At 34.4% G+C, this 19,640-nt stretch overlaps 1 protein-coding gene across 1 annotated transcript; it reads left to right on the top strand.

The window, feature by feature from the left end:
* Positions 1 to 7,152: 7,152 nt before the first annotated feature.
* Positions 7,153 to 17,989, top strand: LOC117315905. The gene is made up of 5 exons (XM_033870324.1): positions 7,153 to 7,241; positions 11,324 to 11,431; positions 12,468 to 12,689; positions 12,958 to 13,041; positions 13,811 to 17,989. Exons 1-5 carry the CDS (start codon positions 7,191 to 7,193, stop codon positions 13,901 to 13,903), a joined length of 558 nt encoding a protein of 185 aa, XP_033726215.1. The 5' UTR covers positions 7,153 to 7,190; the 3' UTR covers positions 13,904 to 17,989.
* The last annotated feature ends 1,651 nt before the right edge of the window (positions 17,990 to 19,640 follow it).

Here is a 19,640-nt window from a genome sequence, read left to right as displayed (position 1 = left end):
AACATTATATACGCATACTGACATTATATACATACTTACATTATATACCGTACTTTACATTATATACCATACCTACCTTATATACCGTACCTACAGTATTTACCATACTTACATTATCTCCATACTTACATATATACCCATACTTACATATATACCTACCGTACTTACATTATATACCATACCTACATTATATACCTACCTACATTATTTAACCGTACCACATTATTTACCGTACCTACATTATATACCATACTTACTTATTATACCGTACTTACATTAGATACCGTACTTACATTAGACCTGTACTTACATTATATACCGTACGTACATTATATACCGTACTTACATTATATGCCGTACCTACATTATATACCGTACTTACATTATATACCATACTTACATTATATACCGTACTTACATTATATACCGTACTTACATTATATACCGTACTTACATTATATACCGTACTTATATTATGTACAATACTTACATTATATACCGTACCTATATTATATACCGTACCTACATTATATACCTTACTTACATTATATACCGTACTTACATTATATACCGTACCTACATTATATACCGTACTTACATTATATACCGTACTTACATTATATACCGTACTTACATTATATACCGTACTTACATTATATACCATACTTACATTATATACCGTACTTACATTATATACCGTACTTACATTATATACCCCACCTACATTATATACCGTACTTACATTATATACCCCACCTACATTATATACCGTACTTACATTATATACCCCACCTACATTATATACCGTACCTACATTATATACAATACTTACATTATATACCGTACTTACATTATATACCGTACTTACATTATATACAATACTTACATTATATACCGTACCTACATTATATACCGTACCTACATTATATACCGCACCTACATTATATACCGCACCTACATTATATACCGTACTTACATTATATACCGTACTTACATTATATACCGTACCTACATTATATACCGTACTTACATTATATACCGTACTTACATTATATACCTTACTTACATTATATACCGTACATACATTATATACCGTACTTACATTATATACAATACTTACATTATATACCGTACATACATTATATACCTTACTTACAATATATACCGTACTTACATTATATACAATACTTACAATATATACCGTACTTACATTATATACCGTACTTACAATATATACCATACTTACATTATATACCGTACTTACATTATATACCGTTCTTACATTATATACCCTACTTACATTATATACCGTACTTACATTATATACCGTACTTACATTATATACCGTACCTACATTATATACCGTACTTACATTATATACCATACTTACATTATATACCATACTTACATTATATACCGCACCTACATTATATACCGTACCTACATTATATACCGTACTTACATTATATACCGTTCTTACATTATATACCATACTTACATTATATACCATACTTACATTATATACCGTACCTACATTATATACCGTATCTACATTATATAAACGTCCTTACATTATATACCGTACTTACATTATATACCGTTCTTACATTATATACCGCACCTACATTATATACCGTACCTACATTATATACCGTACTTACATTATATACCGTTCTTACATTATATACCGTACTTACATTATATACCGTACTTACATTATATACCGTACTTACATTATATACCGTACTTATATTATGTACAATACTTACATTATATACCGTACCTATATTATATACCGTACCTACATTATATACCTTACTTACATTATATACCGTACTTACATTATATACCGTACCTACATTATATACCGTACTTACATTATATACCGTACTTACATTATATACCGTACTTACATTATATACCGTACTTACATTATATACCATACTTACATTATATACCGTACTTACATTATATACCGTACTTACATTATATACCCCACCTACATTATGTACCGTACTTACATTATATACCCCACCTACATTATATACCGTACTTACATTATATACCGCACTTACATTATATACCGTACCTACATTATATACAATACTTACATTATATACCGTACTTACATTATATACCGTACTTACATTATATACAATACTTACATTATATACCGTACCTACATTATATACCGTACCTACATTATATACCGCACTTACATTATATACCGTACTTACATTATATACAATACTTACATTATATACCGCACCTACATTATATACCGCACCTACATTATATACCGTACTTACATTATATACCGTACCTACATTATATACCGTACTTACATTATATACCGTACTTACATTATATACCTTACTTACATTATATACCGTACATACATTATATACCGTACTTACATTATATACAATACTTACATTATATACCGTACATACATTATATACCTTACTTACAATATATACCGTACTTACATTATATACAATACTTACAATATATACCGTACTTACATTATATACCGTACTTACAATATATACCATACTTACATTATATACCGTACTTACATTATATACCGTTCTTACATTATATACCCTACTTACATTATATACCGTACTTACATTATATACCGTACTTACATTATATACCGTACCTACATTATATACCGTACTTACATTATATACCATACTTACATTATATACCATACTTACATTATATACCGCACCTACATTATATACCGTACCTACATTATATACCGTACTTACATTATATACCGTTCTTACATTATATACCATACTTACATTATATACCATACTTACATTATATACCGTACCTACATTATATACCGTATCTACATTATATAAACGTCCTTACATTATATACCGTACTTACATTATATACCGTTCTTACATTATATACCGCACCTACATTATATACCGTACCTACATTATATACCGTACTTACATTATATACCGTTCTTACATTATATACCATACTTACATTATATACCATACTTACATTATATACCGTACCTACATTATATACCGTATCTACATTATATAAACGTCCTTACATTATATACCGTACTTACATTATATACCGTTCTTACATTATATACCGCACCTACATTATATACCATACTTACATTATATACCGTACCTACATTATATACCGTATCTACATTATATAAACGTCCTTACATTATATACCGTACTTACATTATATACCATACTTACATTATATACCATACTTACATTATATATCGCACCTACATTATATACCGTACTTACATTATATACCGTTCTTACATTATATACCGTACTTACATTATATACCGTACTTACATTATATACCGTACCTACATTATATACCGCACCTACATTATATACCGCACCTACATTACATTATGTACCTTACTTACATTATATACCGTACTTACATTATACACCGTACCTACATTATATACCATACTTACATTATATACCATACTTACATTATATACCATACTTACATTATATACCGTACTTACATTATATACAGTACTTACATTATATACCATACTTACATTATATACCGTACTTACATTATACACCGTACTTACATTATATACCATACTTACATTATATACCATACTTACATTATATACCGTACTTACATTATATACCGCACCTACATTATATACCATACTTACATTATATACTGTACTTACATTATAAACCGTACTTACATTATATACCATACTTACATTATGTACCATACTTACATTATATACCGTACTTACATTATATACCGTACCTACATTATATACCGTACTTACATTATATACCGTCCTTACATTATATACCGTCCCTACATTATATACCGTACTTACATTATATACCGTATTTACATTATATACCGTACTTACATTATATACCGTACTTATATTATATACCGTACTTACATTATATACCGTCCTTACATTATATACCGTCCTTACATTATATACCGTACTTACATTATATACCGTACTTACATTATATACCGTACTTACATTATATACCGTACCTACATTACATACCGTACTTACATTAAATACCGCACCTACATTATATACCGCACCTACATTATATACCGCACCTACATTATATACCCCACCTACATTATATACCGTACTTACAATATATACCGTACTTACATTATATACCGTACTTACATTATATACCGTACTTACAATATATACCGTACTTACAATATATACCGTACTTACATTATATACCGTACTTACATTATATACCGTCCTTACATTATATCCCGTACTTACATTATATACCGTACGTACATTATATACCGTACTTACATTATATACCGTACTTACATTATATACCGTACTTATATTATATACCGTACTTACATTATATACCGCACCTACATTATATACCGTACCTACATTATATACCCCACCTACATTATATACCGTACTTACATTATATACCGTACTTACATTATATACCGTACTTACATTATATACCGTACTTACATTATATACCGTACCTACATTACATACCGCACCTACATTACATACCGTACTTACATACTATACCGTACTTACATTATATACCGCACCTACATTATATACCATACTTACATTATATACCGCACCTACATTATATACCGCACCTACATTATCTACCATACTTACATTATATACCGCACCTACATTATATACCGTACTTACATTATATACCGCACTTACATTATATACCGTACTTACATTATATACCGTACTTACATTATATACCGTACTTACATTATATACCGTACTTACATTATATACCTTACTTACATTATATACCGTACTTACATTATATACCGTACCTACATTATATACCGTACCTACATTATATACCATACTTACATTATATACCGTACTTACATTATATACCGTACTTACATTTTATACCGTACTTACATTATATACCGTACTTACATTATATACCGTACTTACATTATATACCGTACCTACATTATATACCGTACTTACATTATATACCGTACTTACATTATATACCGTACCTACATTATATACCGTACCTACATTATATACCGTACTTACAGTATAAACCGTACTTACATTATATACCGTACTTACATTATATACCGTACTTACATTATATACCGTACCTACATTATATACCGTACTTACAGTATAAACCGTACTTACATTATATACCGTACTTACATTATATACCGTACCTACATTATATACCGTACTTACATTATATACCGTACTTACATTTTATACCGTACTTACATTATATACCGTACTTACATTATATACCGTACTTACATTATATACCGTACTTACATTTTATACCGTACTTACATTATATACCGTACTTACATTATATACCGTACCTACATTATATACCGCACTTACATTATATACCGTACTTACATTATATACCGCAACTACATTATATACCATACTTACATTATATACCGTACGTACATTATATACCGTACTTACATTATATACAGTACATACATTAGATACCGTACTTACATTATATACCGTACTTACATTATATACCGTACTTACATTATATAACATACTTACATTGTACACCGTACTTACATTATATACAGTACATACATTATATACCGTACTTACATTATATACCGTACGTACATTATATACCGTACTTACATTATATACTGTACTTACATTATATACCCCACCTACATTATGTACCGTACTTACATTATATACCCCACCTACATTATATACCGTACTTACATTATATACCGTACTTACATTATATACCCCACCTACATTATATACCGTACTTACATTATATACAGTACATACATTATATACCGTACTTACATTATATACCGTACGTACATTATATACCGTACTTACATTATATACTGTACTTACATTATATACCCCACCTACATTATATACCGTACTTACATTATATACCCCACCTACATTATATACCGTACTTACATTATATACCGTACTTACATTATATACCCCACCTACATTATATACCGTACTTACATTATATACCGTACTTACATTATATACCGTACTTACATTATATACCGTACTTACATTATATACCGTGCTTACATTATATACCGTACTTACATTATATACCGTACCTACATTATATACTGTACTTACATTATATACTGTACTTACATTATATACCGTACTTACATTATATACCCTACTTACATTATATACCGTACTTACATTATATACCGTATCTACATTATATACCGCACCTACATTATATACCATACTTACATTATATACCGTACTTACATTATATACCATACCTACATTATATACCGCACCTACATTACATACCGTACTTATATTATATACCGTACCTACATTATATACCGTACTTACATTATATACCGCACCTACATTATATACCGCACCTACATTACATACCGCACCTTCATTATATACCGCACCTACATTATATACCGCACCTACATTACATACCGTACTTATATTATATACCGTACCTACATTATATACCGTACTTACATTATATACCGTACTTACATTATATACCGTACTTACATTATATACCTTACTTACATTATATACCGTACTTACATTATATACCGCACCTACATTACATACCGTACTTATATTATATACCGTACTTACATTATATACCGCACCTACATTACATACCGTACTTATATTATATACCGTACCTACATTATATACCATACTTACATTATATACCGTACTTACATTATATACCGTACTTACATTATATACCGTACTTACATTATATACCGTACTTACATTATATACCGTACTTACATTATAAAGAGTACTCACATGATATACATTATATCGTGCTCTCATTTGTTTACACTGATCGCTAAGTTATACAATAAACTATATAAATGTGTAGCTTTACACGATTAATACGGTCAATTTCGACAATGGGGACAAGTTGTTTTCCAAATAATAGATTTCTTATTAAATCCTTCTCGCTGAAATGTCAATAACTAGAATAATCGTTTGTCCCGGGAAAGTGATCAGGAACTGATTTTGTCCTATATAAGCGCCGACTCCTAAGATTTGTTGACATATGTCTGTGAGACATGACATTTAATTGTTTTCGTTTCAGTACGGAATTGATGTCATCATAGTTATGGTTCTTGCTGTAGTTGCCGGTGTCTTGGCCTGGTTCCTTGGTTCAGGGGTGAGTCTTGTTTTGTTTACTGTCAGACGGATTGATGTCTTTATGTATAAGCTAGGTCGAGTAGCATGGCAGTGTAGTCCGCACGTCATCATGTCGGGTATGACGGCGTGGTCGTCTGTACGTCATCATGTCGGGTATGACGGCGTGGTCGTCTGTACGTGCGTCATCATGTCGGGTATGACGGCGTGGTCGTCTGTACGTCATCATGTCGGGTATAACGGCGTGGTCGTCTGTACGTCATCATGTCGGGTATAACGGCGTGGTCGTCTGTACGTGCGTCATCATGTCGGGTATGACGGCCTGGTCGTCCGCACGTCATCATGTCGGGTATCACGGCGTGGTCGTCTGTACGTACGTCATCATGTCGGTATGACGGCGTGGTCGTCTGTACGTCATCATGTCGGGTATGACGGCGTGGTCGTCTGTACGTCATCATGTCGGGTACCACGGCGTGGTCGTCTGTACGTACGTCATCATGTCGGGTATGACGGCGTGGTCGTCTGTACGTCATCATGTCGGGTATGACGGCGTGGTCGTCTGTACGTCATCATGTCGGGTATGACGGCGTGGTCGTCTGTACGTCATCATGTCGGGTATGACGGCGTGGTCGTCCGTACGTCATCATGTCGGGTATCACGGCGTGGTCGTCTGTACGTCATCATGTCGGATATGACGGCGTGGTCGTCTGTACGTCATCATGTCGGGTATGACGGCGTGGTCGTCTGTACGTCATCATGTCGGGTATGACGGCGTGGTCGTCTGTACGTACGTCATCATGTCGGGTATGACGGCGTGGTCGTCTGTACGTCATCATGTCGGGTATGATTGCTAAAAGAGCTTTTTTCTGCCTCTGTGATACTTTATCCGTATGGTTTCTTTTACAAATAATCGTTTACTACTAAAATACTATATTTTGAAACTTGAACATCGTTTTTTCCGAAGTAAGTTATAAGTGCAAAAGTGCTTGTCCCTGTACCGGAGGTTATACAATCTAATTAAAATCTAGATGGTCATTCTCACTACGTTACATGAACATCTAACAACATCCCATAAGGGGTCACGTTCTGATGACCTTTTAAATGTGTGTATTTCACCTTCAGGGCGAATTGCACTCTAGTCATGCTAATTCGGACATATAAAATTCACTTCCAAGTTTCTGGAAGTAGTCATTTGATTGGCTAATCCAAAATTTTGGTCTCCCCGACGTGACCCCCTATGGGATGTTGTTAGATGTACATGTAACGTATGTAGTGAGAATGACCATCTAGATTTTAATTAGATTGGAAGTTATAGATTCTGCTCCCTGGCCTATTGTTTTGTGTTCGTCCTTTAACGGACGGTTGCATGTTCTTTCAAATTTGTTAAACCCCTAATACAAAGTAACCAACGCCATGCTGTCTCCATATGACCCCTAATACAAAGTAACCAACGCCATGCTGTCTCCATATGACCCCTAATACAAACTAACCAACGACATGCTGTCTCCATATGACTCCTTATACAAACTAACCAACGCCATGCTGTCTCCATATGACCCTGGCTGTTGCGAGGACTTTAACCCCCAAAACCAAACCAAGGCAGTAGCACCATCTCGGTCCCTTGGTTATTATCGATATTGACGATTGATGAAAACAACCACACTAAGGCATTAGTTCATTCACCTTTACTTTGGGGAATAAGGCTGGAACGTGGTCCATCCGAGAGGAGATTAGCATATTTGGCCTGATTCTGTATTATGTCACCAAAGGGGGTCATTGTTTTCCCGGGAATCACGAACTTGATGCCCACAAAACAACATTAATTACCCCGATATAAACACCCACCTTACATTATTCATGTACGACCCAGAGGGAAGAAATTACCTCCGATAACTTCATGAAGCGAGATCATAATTTTGAAATAAAACTTGCTGGAATGACAACCACATTGGTGGCCAATCAATAATTAATTGCCTGTAGAAGCAAGTAGCGAACTGGGAATCTGATGTTATGCACCTAATTTTAACGGAAAGAAAACACCATTAATTGATAGTAAAATGGAAATTGAAATACAATATCCTTCTCGAAAGAGACTTGTCAAGCCGTCTTGGGTGTGGAAGAAACCACGTCGTCAAATATATAAACTCATGGAAATCATGTGTATGGTACTGTAGTGATTACGGCTTATCTGCAATTTGAGTCATTTAGGCAAAACAAACCAGTTTGGAAGGTGTTCAAAGAAAAAAATTGCAACAAGGTAAAAATCTGAAAATCACTGCTATTAAACAACTGGTTGCTAAACACATGATATTTTATGGTATAGTTTTAACGCACGTTGGTAATCAAATATAAGCGATGCAGAAATTTTATCGAATAAACATTTCATAGAAGTAACGTTAAAATAAGGTATCGTGAGTCTGTTTCAAATCTGAGCACTCAAATCATAAAATACTTAAAAGTAATAGGCTGGAAGGCCATACATTATCCACCATATCAGGATATGTCCAAGAGTTAAAGTTTGAAATATTAAATGTATGGAAAACAGTTAACACGTTATTGTCATGTTGGCACATTACAATAGCGAGCTTTGGAACGCCCTTGAAGCATACATTATTGAGGATGATCAATATATCCTGGGGCGTCATAGTACTAACCGATAAAAATTCCAGGGGGTTAATATCACGTAACGGAAAGAAAATCGAGGTCAATAACTGTTTTATGATGATTCTACCCTAGAGTACAGTCACCGAGTCGGTAATCCACATCAAAATCCGTAATTTCCTTTAATGAGGCGTTCCTAATCGTCCTGCTGGGCAATATAACAACAATCGTTCCCACGCTGACACGGGGTAAGTAATGGCGGACGGGAATCATCAAATAGGTTGATATCAACATGGATATGACGAATTGGGTTTGAGTTTACGATTTCTGAGTTGAGAGACATGAGTATCACCCAGGTATACCAGTAAATGTTGTATGTGGTCCAAGTTCGCCACCGTTCAGTTAGCTCAGAACCTCAGAGGTCCTTCTATACTGTACTTGTTACGCCTGTGTTGCTCCGGTTAATGTTGTTCATTTCTTAGGAACGACTTAATTTGGGATCTTATTTTTTCTCTTCTTTGTATGCATACCTTCTTCCAAATATCTCCCTTGACATGGCTTTACTTTTGGCCTTTAGTCGTTCGTCGCTGTGAGGAAGACTTTGGGTTCTATCTCCTGGTCGAGACATTCCAAAGTCTATAATAATGATAGTTGCTACTCCCGCTTAGCGCTCAGTATTTTTGGGAGTGGAACGACTGGTTCCATTAATCGCCCGTTGTCAGTAATATGTGACCTGGTGGGTTGCCCTGAGGGATGTCTTTCAGTGGTACTCTTCAGTGCGGTAGCACTATAAAGGCGACATTAGTTCCGCAGTCTCGCAAGGAGACAAATACGAACGTATACCGCAGCCTCCTAAAACATACAAATATCTACCACATGTATGTATCTCGCACACAGAGGAGGTGGTCTTTATATGACTTTAGATGTTTAGACGTTAAAACAATACTAAACGAAGCCAAACCTAAACTTTATTTATTTTACAGCAAGTAACACCAACTTATATCGATCACGCTTGTTTTCACGGCGGAAGCCTGCGAATGGTGTTAGCGTTGGCGGACACCAGAGTTCCCGGGGAAAACCTACAAAGTCGGGCAGGTGACCCCATACCTTTTTAGATCCGAATCGAACCCTGGACATCTAGGTGAAAGCAAAGTGTGTTACCACTGTACCACCTGACCACTTACAGCCCGTTATGTCTTCATCTGCTGTAGAACAGATTTTTGGTACCAAAATGATACTTTCCTGGTTTTTATCGTCATGTATGCTGTATACAAGTACCTTGTTAATATTTACAGGAGCTTGCCTACTTGTATCGCCCCTATACAAGTACCTTGTTAATTTTTACAGGAGCTTGCCTACTTGTATCGCCCCTATACAAGTACCTTGTTAATTTTTACAGGAGCTTGCCTACTTGTATCGTCTGTATACAAGTACCTTGTTAATATTTACAGGAGCTTGCCTACTTGTATCGCCCCTATACAAGTACCTTGTTAATTTTTACAGGAGCTTGCCTACTTGGAGAGTTCAATGAAGGCCAACCTACAGCGTTCCTACAAGGGAAATGAGGCGACTGATCCCGTCAGCACGGCCTGGAATTATATATTTTTCTCGGTAAGACTTTATTTCAAAAATAGATTTCGGAGTATTGTCAAGTTTGTTATCTAAAGATCGCCAATAACTTGATAAATATTTAGTTTAAACTGTGTTTTATTTGTAAATTTATACACAACTTATAAATTATACAGCACAGGAATCAGAAATAGGTGTCGAGACAGTTATTATTTTTTTTTTTTAAGGTACAAGAAATTTTAATGCCCCAGAACATTTAACAATTTGGACTGCTGCCAGGGTTGAGGCCCTGGATTCAGTATCCTGACAAATATATCCTCATACAAGAGGGCTCTCATTCATCACCTTACATTCATTTACACATTTCATTCCTTTATTTTCTTTCAATGTATTACACACATTCATACACTGGATTCATTACTTCCTAAATAATTTCACTCACCATATATACATATTTAATTATTACGTCACTCACTTGATTGCATCTCGCACATTGATTTCGCATATACATACATACATACATACATACATACATACATACATACATACATACATACATACATACATACATACATACATACATACACCGTATGATATTTGGATAGACAGTTATTTAATCTGACACCTATATATAGATTGACGTTACATAACAGTATAGACATGATAAAACACGACATCGTATCATAATGACAATAGGGTCTAATGTGAAAACATCAGTTGGAATTTGATAAAATAATTAAATACATAGTAGTTAATAAAAAAGGAGAAAAACGTGAACGTGTGATTTCCTACTTCCATCTGGTTGTAGATATACCTTAATGTGGTATTGACGTAAAATTATAGACGTGCACATGCTACGTTAGCACGGAAAATCTGTTTGAATTTACCAAGATATTTTGCACTGCAAGAATATCCTCGTGTTATCATCGATGGAAAGAGAAGCATCTCCAGATAGTAATAAGCATACAGTTATGTTATATAGTAAGGTGAGAATATACTTAAGTCGTAGATAGGCAACATTATTACATGTTAAGAGAATTATTTGACAGTGGTATTAAAGTTTGTGCAATCCTTTCAGCTGAATTGCTGTGGCGCCTCTAGTTATACGGACCTGAATGACGTCAAAGACTGGAACAAGACCGTGCTAGTGGGTGAACACCATAATATCACCTTACACACTATTACCCCGCTGTTTTGTTGTAAAGGACTAAAACAATTCCCCTACACCGAACCACCCAAAGGGGACAGTAAATGGTACTGTGCTATACACCCAGACGAGGAAAATTCAAACCACTTAACGGTAGGTATACCTTAATAGATATTCATTCCTCATGTATCTCTGCTTATCTATTTTTTTTAAATATAATTCCCAACGCTATGTCTCCCGGAACGCCTGGTCATTTCTTTGTACTTGTCAAACGGGGCTTCAAGCAATAAATGTCACCCTTGTGATGTAGATTTTGAGTAAGAATTCTCTGTGATTGCCAAAACAAAGAAATGTCTGAAGCAATCTTGTAATATATCTTTATCATATCAAAAACGTAATCTAACATTTATTTATGTTTCAGGGTTGTGGATCAGAGCTCAGTAATAAATTGAAAAATTTTTCAGCAACACTTTTTGTGCTAGGAGGCATCTACACGCTTGTTATGGTAATTACCTTCTATATATGAATTGATGTATTTTCGTTTAACTGTTATCAGCATTTTTACCCATTTTGGACTCTTTCTCTGTTGAATACTCTTAAGGATATGATGATTATAAGGTATATCCTATTTTCTGTTATTGTTGACAATTATCAGTGGTAGTAAGTTAATTATTAATGACGATCATACTGTCAGTTATATGCAAGTCCTATATCCGATTGTTAGGTTTTACCTTCAAGAATACTAATTGACCTCATAAAACCAGATTCTAATCGAGGCAATCACTATCTTAATATATGCATGTTATGACCTTGTGCTAAGGATTCTGGAGAGATTCAAAATGTCAATTGAGGTTCATTTGGCTAGAAAAGGTCAATCAAATCCATTGAATACCTCCTCACACGAATGATTGTACAATGTACCTTGTTGCAGATAGCTGTCTTAGTGATGGTAGCTATGTGTTGAACTGAAAGCTGGTTGTTGCCTTTTGCAGAGTTCATATTAACACTTGCTAGAAAAATATAAAAGCATATATGGAATTATGATACTTATAGCTAGTACTAATTAAAGTATCTGTTACATATTACTGTCTATTGTTATATTGTAATAGTAAGTGGTGATTGTCTGCCGAGGTTTACGTTTTGCTATGACAACCATTATTTGTATGTTGCTATGACAACGTTTGTTTGTATGTTGCTATGGCATCGTTTGTTTTTATGTTGTTATGACAACATTTGTTTGTATATTGCTATGACAACGTTTGTTTGTTTTACAGTTATGCTGTGCGTGTTCCTCTATACTTCTGTTTATAATCATGGGTCGCCAAACCCACGAGGAAATAGACCCAGGCGGATGTACGGAAACGTAGACCTTCGGAACATCTCGGTAAACTCCGACAGGCGGTGGAAATCAATCCGATGATTGCCGATTATTGCCGGGGGAAAATATGCAAATAATCATATGTAATATTTTATTATTTTAATACTCTAAATGTATTTTTATGATTTGTTTTTCGTCTGATAATGTGTATGCATTTGTACATGAACACTTTTTAAATCGTACAAAGATTTTAAAAACAGCAAAGACATTTTACTATGGTTTCATTTTCCATTCCTCTTCGAATCTCAAAACGTGCTCATCAGGAGAAAATAAGAAAATACCTTAACACATTTTTTTCTATCAAAAATAGGGATTTTCCTGAACTTTTTTTTTACTTTCTATGTAAATCCATTTTCTTCATTAGCATTAACTTTATGATGTTTTTCATCCTCAATATTAAAAAAATCAAACTGGTTTCATTCTAACCTGTGTAAAGATACGCTATCCCTGTATCGTATTTCTCGGTACCAATATTAATACTGATTGCCAAAATCAATCATTTTTCACCTTTATTTTGTTTGTGATAATATCGCAGCGGAGAAGATCCGATTTCTCGTTAAAACAATAAGCATATTGAGCTGTTTTATTACACTTTTGTTATCGTTAGTCACTTGTAAGTAATGTTTGACTCTCACTTATATGTTGCTGAGTGACCTTATCAACCAATATGCAGTCTGTCAATCAATGTGATACTGAAGCTTATGAATTGAACATATTGTGATATGCTTTTTTATATCTCCCAAATGACGTCATCAATATTTATATACAAATGTATTGAACGATGGTATGGTGTCGCACCGGAACCGGAAGTATGGACTAAATTACACCAGACCGAAAGCCGTTTTTCTAAACTATTATACATTAAGTGGTTACGGGAGAACTGATATAATATATTATTACCATATTTGGTTGTCATTATGATTATTCCCTTTATTAAAGATGCTACGGCGCCGATAGTGTGAACACTGATTGCCATAAGACAGTTATGGTATATACATACAAGCTGTATATCTAACTTGGACAAATAAAAACAAAATGATAGCCGCCAAACCTGATCACTAATGGGACCGAAAGTTAGATACCAGAGGACAATAGAATGACTTCGGGATGTAATTGATTATTTCTTCATTTCGAATTCAAATTATTTCAACTGAGGCTCAAACTTTTGAAAGGGGTTCATATATGTTAACGTAATTACAGCGGCCTATTGTTGTTTCCATGGTTACTCTTCTGTCGGCGTTATAGCATCTTTAGGATATGATCTTAACACTGTGGCGATAATGATAATTCTGTCGATATTTATTATGTACTGTTGATCTCATATACTCATGCAAACATTAACACAGATAAATAGGAATCTGAGTTGTTTTCTATGAATGCCACCAATTCCTAATTGTGTTGTGACGAAAAACACGAACGGCAGTGTTGATGCTCATTTACGTGGCATTGTTATGTCAACTATATGTGGTGTTGGTGTGTAACTTATATGTGGTTTAAAAGTTGGCTTCTCTACTTGTTTGATGCAAATTAATGTTCAGCGTATAACGAATAACAGGACAAACATGCATCTGTTTTTTTCTCTTGTTATATATCTTATCTGTAGATGATACATATGCTCTTAAACTTTTTCAGTTTACTACATGTTCCTTACTCAGCTCAGATTGCTCAAATTATATTTTATGCGAATCTATTTGATTGAACATATAACCTGAGTAACGTTTAAGTGAAGTGTGATTGTAACATATTATAATTTTATACTGTACTGATTATTTCAATGGATTCTGCTTTGAGGATAGAAATCTATCCCGAATATAGACAATATGGAAATAATTTTTAAAAATTTGGCAATGATGGTTCATTTTGATATTTTCACGAAAAACACACCCTCTCTGCTTCAAACGTTTTGAAAGGTTTTTGTACACCATGTTCGCTGTTTAGTGTTAGCATTGAGGAACTTATTAGCACACCCATGATGTATGATATTCGAAGACAATATACGTCACAGCGTTGTGACGTCATAATCAAAAGATAACATTCATTACTGCGACTACTTCTCGACATCGAATTGATATGTACACACTGTGAGTAGGCTATAGTTACTTAGTAACAGTACACACTGTGAGTAGGCTATAGTTACTTAGTAACAGTACACACTGTGAGTAGGCTATAGTTACTTAGTAACAGTACACACTGTGAGTAGGCTATAGTTACTTAGTAACAGTACACACTGTGAGTAGGCTATAGTTACTTAGTAACAGTACACACTGTGAGTAGGCTATAGTTACTTAGTAACAGTACACAATGTGAGTAGGCTATAGTTACTTAGTAACAGTACACACTGTGAGTAGGCTATAGTTACTTAGTAACAGTACACACTGTGAGTAGGCTATAGTTACTTAGTAACAGTACACAATGTGAGTAGGCTATAGTTACTTAGTAACAGTACACACTGTGAGTAGGCTATAGTTACTTAGTAACAGTACACACTGTGAGTAGGCTATAGTTACTTAGTAACAGTACACACTGTGAGTAGGCTATAGTTACTTAGTAACAGTACACACTGTGAGTAGGCTATAGTTACTTAGTAACAGTACACAATGTGAGTAGGCTATAGTTACTTAGTAACAGTACACACTGTGAGTAGGCTATAGTTACTTAGTAACAGTACACACTGTGAGTAGGCTATAGTTACTTAGTAACAGTACACAATGTGAGTAGGCTATAGTTACTTAGTAACAGTACACACTGTGAGTAGGCTATAGTTACTTAGTAACAGTACACACTGTGAGTAGGCTATAGTTACTTAGTAACAGTACACACTGTGAGTAGGCTATAGTTACTTAGTAACAGTACACACTGTGAGTAGGCTATAGTTACTTAGTAACAGTACACACTGTGAGTAGGCTGTAGTTACTTAGTAACAGTACACACTGTGAGTAGGCTATAGTTACTTAGTAACAGTACACACTGTGAGTAGGCTATAGTTACTTAGTAACAGTACACAATGTGAGTAGGCTATAGTTACTTAGTAACAGTACACACTGTGAGTAGGCTATAGTTACTTAGTAACAGTACACACTGTGAGTAGGCTATAGTTACTTAGTAACAGTACACACTGTGAGTAGGCTATAGTTACTTAGTAACAGTACACAATGTGAGTAGGCTATAGTTACTTAGTAACAGTACACACTGTGAGTAGGCTATAGTTACTTAGTAACAGTACACACTGTGAGTAGGCTATAGTTACTTAGTAACAGTACACAATGTGAGTAGGCTATAGTTACTTAGTAACAGTACACACTGTGAGTAGGCTATAGTTACTTAGTAACAGTACACACTGTGAGTAGGCTATAGTTACTTAGTAACAGTACACACTGTGAGTAGGCTATAGTTACTTAGTAACAGTACACACTGTGAGTAGGCTATAGTTACTTAGTAACAGTACACACTGTGAGTAGGCTATAGTTACTTAGTAACAGTACACAATGTGAGTAGGCTATAGTTACTTAGTAACAGTACACACTGTGAGTAGGCTATAGTTACTTAGTAACAGTACACACTGTGAGTAGGCTATAGTTACTTAGTAACAGTACACACTGTGAGTAGGCTATAGTTACTTAGTAACAGTACACACTGTGAGTAGGCTATAGTTACTTAGTAACAGTACACACTGTGAGTAGGCTATAGTTACTTAGTAACAGTACACACTGTGAGTAGGCTATAGTTACTTAGTAACAGTACACACTGTGAGTAGGCTATAGTTACTTAGTAACAGTACACACTGTGAGTAGGCTATAGTTACTTAGTAACAGTACACACTGTGAGTAGGCTATAGTTACTTAGTAACAGTACACACTGTGAGTAGGCTATAGTTACTTAGTAACAGTACACACTGTGAGTAGGCTATAGTTACTTAGTAACAGTACACACTGTGAGTAGGCTATAGTTACAGTACACACTGTGAGTAGGCTGTAGTTACTTAGTAACAGTACATACTGTGAGTAGGCTATAGTTACTTAGTAACAGTACATACTGTGAGTAGGCTATAGTTACTTAGTAACAGTACACACTGTGAGTAGGCTATAGTTACTTAGTAACAGTACATACTGTGAGTAGGCTATAGTTACTTAGTAACAGTACACACTGTGAGTAGGCTGTAGTTACTTAGTAACAGTACACACTGTGAGTAGGCTATAGTTACTTAGTAACAGTACACACTGTGAGTAGGCTGTAGTTACTTAGTAACAGTACACACTGTGAGTAGGCTGTAGTTACTTAGTAACAGTACACACTGTGAGTAGGCTATAGTTACTTAGTAACAGTACACACTGTGAGTAGGCTATAGTTACTTAGTAACAGTACACAATGTGAGTAGGCTATAGTTACTTAGTAACAGTACACACTGTGAGTAGGCTGTAGTTACTTAGTAACAGTACACACTGTGAGTAGGCTATAGTTACTTAGTAACAGTACACACTGTGAGTAGGCTATAGTTACTTAGTAACAGTACACACTGTGAGTAGGCTATAGTTACTTAGTTAAGGAAGGCTGAAAGATGCACAACTGTACATAAAACACATCTAGTTTAAGGTATAAATGTGGGGATACATAAAACACAACATCTAGTTTAAGGTATAAATGTGGGGGTACATAAAACACATCTAGTTTAAGGTATAAATGTGGGGATACATAAAACACAACATCTAGTTTAAGGTATAAATGTGGGGGTACATAAAACACATCTAGTTTAAGGTATAAATGTGGGGATACATAAAACACAACATCTAGTTTAAGGTATAAATATGGGGATACATAAAACACATCATCTAGTTTAAGGTATAAATACGGGGGTACATAAAACACATCTAGTTTAAGGTATAAATGTGGGGATACATAAAACACAACATCTAGTTTAAGGTATAAATGTAGGGGTACATAAAACACATCTAGTTTAAGGTATAAATGTGGGGGTACATAAAACACAATATCTGGTTTAAGGTATAAATGTAGGGGTACATAAAACACATCTAGTTTAAGGTATAAATGTGGGGGTACATAAAACACAACATCTAGTTTAAGGTATAAATGTGGGGGTACATAAAACACAACATCTAGTTTAAGGTATAAATGTGGGGATACATAAAACACAACATCTAGTTTAAGGTATAAATGTGGGGATACATAAAACACAACATCTAGTTTAAGGTATAAATGTGGGGATACATAAAACACAACATCTAGTTTAAGGTATAAATGTGGGGCTACATAAAACACAACATCTAGTTTAAGGTATAAATGTGGGGGATACATAAAACACAACATCTAGTTTAAGGTATAAATGTGGGGATACATAAAACACAACATCTAGTTTAAGGTATAAATGTGGGGATACATAAAACACAACATCTAGTTTAAGGTATAAATGTGGGGATACATAAAACACATCTAGTTTAAGGTATAAATGTGGGGATACATAAAACACAACATCTAGTTTAAGGTATAAATATGGGGATACATAAAACACATCTAGTTTAAGGTATAAATATGGGGATACATAAAACACAACATCTAGTTTAAGATATAAATGTGGGGATACATAAAACACATCTAGTTTAAGGTATAAATGTGGGGATACATAAAACACATCTAGTTTAAGGTATAAATGTGGGGATACATAAAACACAACATCTAGTTTAAGGTATTAATGTGGGGGTACATAAAACACA

Source organism: Pecten maximus, chromosome 17 (assembly GCF_902652985.1).
Source record: "Pecten maximus chromosome 17, xPecMax1.1, whole genome shotgun sequence".
Lineage (NCBI taxonomy): Eukaryota > Metazoa > Mollusca > Bivalvia > Pectinida > Pectinidae > Pecten > Pecten maximus.
The sequence above is the reverse complement of the archived record's forward strand: the minus strand, read 5'-3'. Positions and strand labels throughout refer to the sequence as shown.